This window comes from Quercus lobata, chromosome 1, assembly GCF_001633185.2.
Source record: "Quercus lobata isolate SW786 chromosome 1, ValleyOak3.0 Primary Assembly, whole genome shotgun sequence".
NCBI classification, from domain to species: domain Eukaryota; kingdom Viridiplantae; phylum Streptophyta; class Magnoliopsida; order Fagales; family Fagaceae; genus Quercus; species Quercus lobata.
In genome coordinates this window covers 28,526,739-28,535,654 of record NC_044904.1, presented here as the reverse complement: position 1 = coordinate 28,535,654, position 8,916 = coordinate 28,526,739, and the positions used below count along the sequence as shown (strand labels likewise).

Here is an 8,916-nt window from a genome sequence, read left to right as displayed (position 1 = left end):
AGACAAATATTAAGATACAATCATCTACCAACAAAAACAAAACACACGAAACACTATTAAGATACAATCATCTGGAATTGGAGAATGAATATTTTTTGGGATTGGAACATCGACATTTTTCAGAATTGGGGAATGAATATTTTCTAGAATTGGAACATCCACATTTTCTGGAATTGGAATAGCAAGATTAGTTGTTGGCAATCCTACGTTGACTTCTGAAAAATTTGAATATTTTATTTTGACAAAATCAAACATTGTAGTTGGTTTTTTCATGATCTACAAATAAAATAAGAATCATATATATTATCTCACAAACGGTAATATGCATGATGCATTTAATTATAAATTTACTGCCAGAAGACCTTATTTGATTGGTCTAGGTGTTGGGGCTTTTCGGATTGCTCCACTACATTCGAGTTTATTTCTTCTCTTAGTATTGCTCTTTAAGGTTTTTCTTGTTCTTTGTTGTTGTTTGTGTGTTTGTTGTTTTTCCTTGTGTTCACAATCATGAACACCTTGTATTGGCTTGCTTTTGTTTGCAGTTTGTTTTAATAATATTCTTATTACCTATCAAAAAAAAAAAATTATAAATTTAGTATTTCTCACTTATTTTCAATTTATCTAATTTAGCATTATGAGTTAACAATAGGCGCAAGTGAATCACTGTTATTTTCTTAAATTTGTGTGATAAATTTCTATATTATATGATTTGTTTTTATCTTTTGTCTTTTGTCTTTGGTCTTTGCCTTTATTTATCTCTTTGTCTTTGTCTTGTCTCCATATTTCTACAGTAGCAACAAAGACTTTTCCCTACCCAATCCCACTACCGACACTGTGTAAACTTTTCATAACTTTACCATTTTTTTTGTCTGGTTAATGTGTGTCCTTAACAAATCTATTTTTGAAAAAGTTTTATTGGGTCAATTTTCAATAAACTTTTTCTAAAATTGGTTTTACTATTGTGTACCCCACACATTAGTAGAATCATTTTTTTTTTTTTTTTTTCAGTTGTCCCTATTATTGCCCAACAACCAGTCAACAAATAGTCAAACACTACACTAATATATTCTCTAATCTCTACAGAGTCATAAACACAAAGTCACAAAGCCAAAAAGCCAAAAAAAGAAGAAGAAAAAAAAAAGCACAGATTCAATTCACAATTAACAACTCAGTTCATCACTCATCAATAAACTCCACAAGCACAGATTGTTAGATTCTGAGATTCACAAATATTATATTAGGTTTTGAAAGAAACTAGGAAAGGATAGATTAAATACTTGTGAGTTGAGCTAGAACAATGAAGCTGGGTTGGGCAGATCGAGCAACCGGCAACAAGAATCAAGATGGGTCTCGCATGGGCATGGGGACGGTGGTGGCGTTGGTGTGGCCATTTCTCGTTTGGATATGCGATGGGAACCGGTGGCAGCGTGAGGTGTGAGGCGTGAGCGACGAAGTGAACCAGTGAACGGCGGCATGAGCTTTTTTTTCACTGTGTCTGTTTCGCCTCTCAATCTCGCCTCTCTTTTCTTTTCTTTTTTTTTTTTCCTTCGTTTTCGGTTTTCGCTTGTTCCATTTGTTCCTTTTGCTAGGTTTTCAATTTTTCTTTTTTACATTTTTTTTTCTTTTAAACTTACATGGGCTGATGGGCTCTTGACTGGGCCGGCCGGCTAGGATAGGGGGCCAAGTCCTTTTTTTTTTCTTTTTGAAAAACTTTACCTACTAAATTTTTTTTTTTTTTGGACCCAGGGGGGCCTGGCCCCTTAGGCCCCTTCTTAGGTCCGTCCCCGCCAACAAATGAGCTTTCTCACTCATCGTAATTTATAATCATACAATTAACATGTTGGCATTTCATAAATAAGTCATATCAATAGCATAAAACTCTCATTTTTTACAAGGTTTGGAAAAGGTCATAACCTTCCTTCCATTTTGTTTTACAAAGACCAATTCCCAAACTCAAATAGGAAACCTACTGCTTTTGCTGGATGACATTTGTTATCATATCAAGCTCGACCTCTATGTTGGCATAACATAGCATGTATAAGAAATTTCCATATCTTCAGTTTGAACAAAATTTGTTCACACTAGGTAAACCATGGGAGTTTGGGAAACAAAAATATATTGAGGGTAGAGAAACATAAGAAGATGCATGGAGGTGTCCCCTTAAAAGAAATAGTGGATTTGTCACTCTGTTGGTTGGGTAATCCTATCCTACATAGTTAGTGGTAAGAGGTAAGGTTACCTATCAATAGACGAAGAGTCTCTTAGCTTCCACATAAAAATGCTTATCTACATTTAGATCTTAATTATTAAGGTATTGAATAGATGAAATCATGAAGAGACTCACAGTCACTAGTCACAGATCCTGCGGCGGTTGTTGTTGGTGGTGTTATTTTTAATTTTTAATTTTTATTTTGGGGATAGATTTTTTATTAAGGTATTACCTGCGGATTTTTCTTGTTTTAAATTTTTAATAGTTGAAGAGTCTCATACCTTCCACATAAAAAAATAAATAAATAAATAAATGCTAAGATACATTTAGATGGTGAATCGGAACGTTGATGCGCTTTGATCTTAGAAAGATCTGAAATTTGTTACTCCACAGAAAACTGATGGAATCATACACATTCTGATTCGATGTTGTCAGTTCGAGGAAGAAAGTGAAAACAAACTGAAGAGGGTCGAAAACATTTTAAGTAATCTGTTTTTACATTCTTTTAGAACTTTCAAAACAAACCAAAGCGTTTACATACTCCCCGGACAGGTAGTCGTGGACACATCATGACAATTATCAAACAAACATAAAACTAAACACCTTCCCAGAACTGTGACTATTTATTTTCTGCAATCAAAATTTTTCTTTTTGAAATCTTCTGCAATCACAGATTAAGGCATATGCTTATATATTAATTACTCTGGCAATATAGTTACCAAAATCACAATTTAGCCAGAAATTTCAATGGACTTGACATCAGGCTTCTTCTCCTCCACCTTAGGAACCGTCACAGTGAGAACCCCATTTTCCATTGAAGCCTTAATCTGATCCATCTTTGCGTTCTCAGGAAGCCTAAACCTCCTCAAGAATTTGCCGCTACTACGCTCCACTCTATGCCACGTGTCTTTCTTCTCTTCCTTCTCCACCTTCCTCTCTCCGCTTATTTGCAGCACTCTGTCATCTTCAACTTCAACCTTCACCTCCTCTTTGTTGAGCCCAGGAAGATCAGCTTTGAACACATGGGCTTCTGGGGTCTCCTTCCAATCCACACGAGTGTCAACCAAGGCAGAAGTTTCTTTTGCAAACTGAGATTCAGATGAGAACGGCAAATCCTTAAATGGGTCCCAAATCTCGAGCGAAAATGGATCCAAGATGTTGCTTTGGCGGCTACCAAAGAAGCTTGGAATCAGAGACATTTTAGTTACTAACTATTGTTAAGAGAAAACCTTTGAAGTTGTTGTTTGATGGGAAAGCTTACAATGACACTTGGGACTTCAGATTGGTTTGGAAAGAAAGAATGTTTTGTGTATTTATAGGTTCTTGGGAGCTGGGAGGATTCTTCAAGTGTTTTCTCGCGAATTCTATTAGTTGTTTGTCTCCTCGATCTGGTCTCGTTCCCGAACTTTCTTGTTTTCCAGTGAACTTTCCAGTTTCTCTAGCATCTTTGCGAACCTTCTGTTGGACCTAGCAAATCTAGCCCAGTGTGTACTTAGCTGTGCCACACAATGCCCACAAATACCCGTACGTATTGGGCCTAATCCATTAGTCATCCAAAGTTTTGTGAATGCATTATTATTATTATTATTATTTTTTGAGAAAAAACCTGACCGACAAAAAAAATAAAACTTGTTCAACACTCTTCGTGCACAACGACTCGATATTTCCACCATTCATATAAATAATAAATCCAACCACAAATTTAACTAATATATATATATATATATATATTTTACAAGATAATAATTTTACTCTAATTTAATTAAAGTGTATATATATGTGAAACTCTCTTTTAGAAACTTGTTTCCGGCCTTTGCCCTGTATATCTCACAAACACTTATACTTGTAGAGTGACCATCATACCAAAAGTGTGTGGTGGTATAAGTTTAACTAATATAATCTCCTATAACGGGAAATACAAATAATCTTTACCACTTTTTGTGTTCCACTTTATGTTCCACTAATTACAAATTTGTCGTGTGTTTATTTTATTTTTTTCATTTTAAACTTTAATTTTTTTTATAAGAAAAGTTAAACAAATATATGACAAGTTGTAATTGATGAAACATAAAGTAGAACACAAAAAATAGTATTGAGGATTTATATTCTATAACATGAGATGAAGGAGATCGACGTGGATTTAATCCTTGAGCACTAAATAATTACTTTAAAAAACATATATTTTCTCTTCTCAATAGTTTGTATTTAACAAAAATTGAGTGTACGTGCATGAATATGTAACTCTATACAAAGTCATATTAATTCTTATAAATTGTTAAATATTGAAGTATTGAACGGAGACAAGTAACAGAATGCAATGCTAGCTAGCACATAGCATCAACTAGAGCTTTGTTGATGTGCTTGCCAAGACGAATTGTATCAGGTAGAAGTTTTGTAATCCATTACACACCTCTGAATAACTCTGATGTATTTTCTACTCGTTTAATTTGTACGATTAAGTACATATTGGTTAATATCCTTTTTTTTTCTTTTTTTTTTAATACCAAAAACCCACGAAAAAGATAGCCCAATTATTTTAGAACAAAGTTTCTCTCCAAACTAGTTTGGAGAAAAATCCTACAAACTCCTTATATATCTTTATATTGAATGTGAACTTTAAAAATCTAACCGTTATATTACATATTCTTATTATATCCTTTATGTTTGCAAAATTTCAAGAAGATCAAAGATCAATTACTATGTGATCAAACAAATGTTAAAATTTCAAGTTTTTGTTATTTAAAATTGTGTATAAAAAATAAGTTTATTGATCGAATAGTAAATAACATCTGATTTGAATGAAATTTGATGTGCATGTTAATAACATAAAGAACATGAAATTTTACGGTTAAATTTTCAAAATTCACATCCAAAAAAGAGATATATAAAAAGTTTGAAGAGTTTTCTCCAAATTAATTTAGAGAGAAATTTTGTTCATTATTTTAGGGCCCATTATTCGTTTCTTTTATTTTATTTGCCCCAAACCTGTGTAACTTTAATGGTAAATTTTGAAGGAGTGTACTGTGGTATTGAGATTTGAGATCAAAAGGAGAATCTATTTAAGCTTACCCATGGGACTAGGGTGCTGATTTTGAATAGGGGCTTGGACTTGGAGCACTTGCAAATTCCATGAAGCTATAAGTAGTAGACCCACGTGCAAGCTACAAGCCCCGAAAATAACGCCCTAATAATTTGTTGTTTGTCTCCTAAGTTTAGGTAAACAAGTTTATTAAAAAAAAAAAAAAAAAGAAGTTTAGGTAAACCATGAAATCCATCTTAACTCATTTAATGCTAACTGACAAGATCCCTTCAGATTTATTAAGTTTTGAAGGGATCATTTCTTCTAGTAAAGCATAGTGAAGCATGTTTAGCTAATTAGAGGTAGTTTGTTATCATTGTTTAAATAACAGTTTTTAGCGTTTAAACAATATTACACATATTTTTATATACTTTTTCATCAACATTTATTTCTAAAAAATATAAATAATATTAGTAGAACAATATTACCAAATAGACCCTAAATTTTCTTACTTTGGAGTTAAACCAGATTGTTGCAGTGTCCAAAGAAACCAACTACACAGGGTGGTTATTCCTTCTAATATAACAACTATAGGCCTTATTCACTGCTTAAAGTTGGATCATAGATGTTCCTTTGTTCTTCTCTAGAGTCTTGACCAAATTAAAGCATTAAACAACAACCCATCTACCCCTACCAACCACATTTACCTTGCTAAGTTCCTTACTATTTAAAATATCAGATTACATAACATAAAGTAAAAAGATTTAAAAGGGTGTGTATGTGTGTCTGACAGCACAAGTAGGGTTCTCTTTCTCTCCCTCACCATCTCATTCCTTTTATCCCAACCTTTTATATTGTAATTGTGATTTGTTATATTAGAATGAAAGCATTGTTTTAAATTAGTGCGATTTTCTATGAATGGTAGTGTTTAAGTGAGCCTTCATAGCATACCACTAGCCTTCATTACTATGGCATTGAATTGAGTAGCGAATTTGACTTGGTCCTTTAACTTGGGTGGTTAGGCACAAAACATGTGGCAAAGGAACCAAATCAACCCTAACATATGGTTTATAGTTTCTTTTCCACCTTTTGAGATTATGAAATAAAGTGTTGTATACATTATTGGCCTCTCAAAATTAGCATCAATTCTTCATAATAGAATACCATAGAGAAAGTATTTGAAACATAATACCATAGATTGACTCTCTTTAATTTAGCCTTGATTGTTCATGAATGTATATATATTTATATATATATATATATATACACACACATATATATATATATATCTATGTGTGTGTAATAGAATTTAAGCTTATGACATCCGTTCTAAGATATCAATTAATTTTTGGTATATATGGGAATTTAAACACGAGATCTCTTATTTGACGATAAGTCATTTTACCAAGTGAGTTAATTGAAAACCCCACATAGAGGTTAATATTTCAAGAATTAAAAATTGAAGATATTTCTTGAATTAACTGTCTTTTAGAGGGTTGAACACTTTCATCAAACATTTATAAAATAACTTTTTCTTTTATTTTCAATTTTCTATAGTGGATTAACAAATGGCAAGTTCTAAATAGGAGGTAAGAGCATTTGATCCCATGTGTTGACTTAGGCAGTTGGAAATCTACTGTTATTTTGTAAAAATAATATATGGCCAGTTGGGCTTGTAATGTATGATATTTATGCCCTGTTGGGCTTGTTATGTGTTGACTTAGGCAGTCTACTATGATTTTTTCCATCAGTCACGTATACATATACATTTTCACACACATTGCATGCACTCACATTGCATCCACTCCAAAGTTAATATAGAGGGAAAAAAGTCTTTTAAGTTTGAGATGAGTTTTTATTTTATTTTATTTTTTTTATCAACTTAGAGTAAAAAAAGCCCATGGATACAACACATTTTACCATCCTTTTACAAAATATTTGTTATAAGTTGTAGCGGGTCTAGGTTTAATTTTTTCTTCTTCTTATTTTGTTTTATTTGAGTTATAGTTTATTGACAATTCGATATCTCAACTTATTATGAAATTGTTGTAGGATTTATTGTATCTGTAGAAGAACTCCTTTATAATTAATTGTAGGGTCACAATTTTTGGAGCCCAAACCCCAATTGTGTGAAGTCTTGATCCAAAAAGCCCAACACAATGAATTTTGTAGAGTATAAGTTTAAGAACTAAGTTTAGATAAGTTAGACAGAGGCTTGCATGGGATAAAGGTACACATGGACAAGAACAAAAGCCATTACGTTGAAAAATCTCACAGTTCGAGGAGATTTAAAGTTTAATTTATGTATACATACCAATACATTAGGGTTTCTTTACATGCCACGGTATTCTAACCTCTTTTTCTGCCTCCCCTCCTTATGGGGATTTCTATACATTATATAGGCCCTTCCTTACCATCTGGGCTTTACACTTGTTGATCATCCAAGCCTCCACTTGAACACCCATCCCATCAGACACCTCTTTCAGTCCTTTGTGAGTTGCAGTAGCCAAGGCAACACTGTTCAGGGGTCTTCTCTACATTAATGCGGCTAGGAAAGTAGTTGTAGTGCATTCAATGTGGTGGTGGCAGCTTTTGCTGAGATATTTTGTGTTTCCTTCCTTTTCACGTATTTAGGGGATGGGCTTTAGTGGCTTGGACGTACCTCTGCTCCGAATTTTCAGTGTCCGAGGAGGAATTTCTCCTCGGACCTTTTTTCTTTGTCTCTCGTGATAAGGCTTAAAACGTGGATCACAGAGCCACGTTGCCTCCTCGGACGGGCCCAAGGCCTAACTCATTATTTTGGGTCATAGCCCCCACAATAGCCCCTCAAAACTCCGGTTTTTATATCCATCCGAGGAGAAAAGTAAGGTTTTGACTTTTTAAGGGACATAACCAATTAATTTCCGGTTCGCGCGTGTAGGGACAGTTGATTTTGACACGTTGTAAGTTACGAGGCGTTACTTATTAATCTAGGTGGCTTTGTGTCTCCCATATCCAACGACGAAGCGCAGATCCAACGGTTGACATTTCTCCTAGATCTTGGAGCGGGAGTGACCTTCTCTTTTCCCCCTTGCTATATAAAACCCTAAGGAGACTCTTTTTTACTTTTCTCTTTTACTAACATATAAGAAGTCCAGAGAACTCCAGTGCCCAGATACTCACGAACATTCCAGACCTTTGAATTTCCGTAGTTATTTCCATGAGACGTCTTTCCCTGAAGAGATTTCTAAGTGCTTCAAAGATTGTTGTAAGGACACCCGTAAGTTCTCCTTCCTCTTCGTAATCTCGATTTTCATCTCGGCCCTCCTTCTCGGCCTATCAAATTGTCTAGATGGGTAAATTCAAGTGTCTAGTAGATACTCCGGCCGCCATGGAGGCCTTTAGAGCTAGGTACCGCGTCCCGCAGGGGGTGGTTTTGGAGTATTTTCCTCCGGAACGAGTGCTGACCGATAGGGAAGTGGGTTAGGTTGTCATTCCCATGATCGCTTTTATAGAGAGAGGAATGACACTTCCCATGCGTAGGATTACTCAGGATTACCTACTTAACCATAGGTTGACACCACATTAATGCGCTCCCAACCTATTTAGGGTTTTAGGTAGCATAGACATTTTGAACGAGTAGATGGTCTTAGGCCTTACATAACACGACGTAGTCCACATGTACGAGTGCCACCATCTTGACAAAGCG

The 8,916-nt window shown here is 34.5% G+C and overlaps 1 protein-coding gene across 1 annotated transcript; it reads right to left on the bottom strand.

The window, feature by feature from the left end:
• Positions 1-2,732: 2,732 nt before the first annotated feature.
• Positions 2,733-3,620, bottom strand: LOC115993360 (18.2 kDa class I heat shock protein-like). The gene has a single exon (XM_031117463.1). The coding sequence runs from the start codon at positions 3,406-3,408 to the stop codon at positions 2,941-2,943; it is 468 nt and encodes a 155-aa protein (XP_030973323.1). The 5' UTR covers positions 3,409-3,620; the 3' UTR covers positions 2,733-2,940.
• Between the last annotated feature and the right edge of the window lie 5,296 nt (positions 3,621-8,916).

Excerpts from the sequence above, each read along its gene's own strand:
- LOC115993360 (XM_031117463.1), bottom strand. The coding sequence starts at position 3,408 with ATGTCTCTGATTCCAAGCTTCTTTGGTAGCCGCCAAAGCAACATCTTG.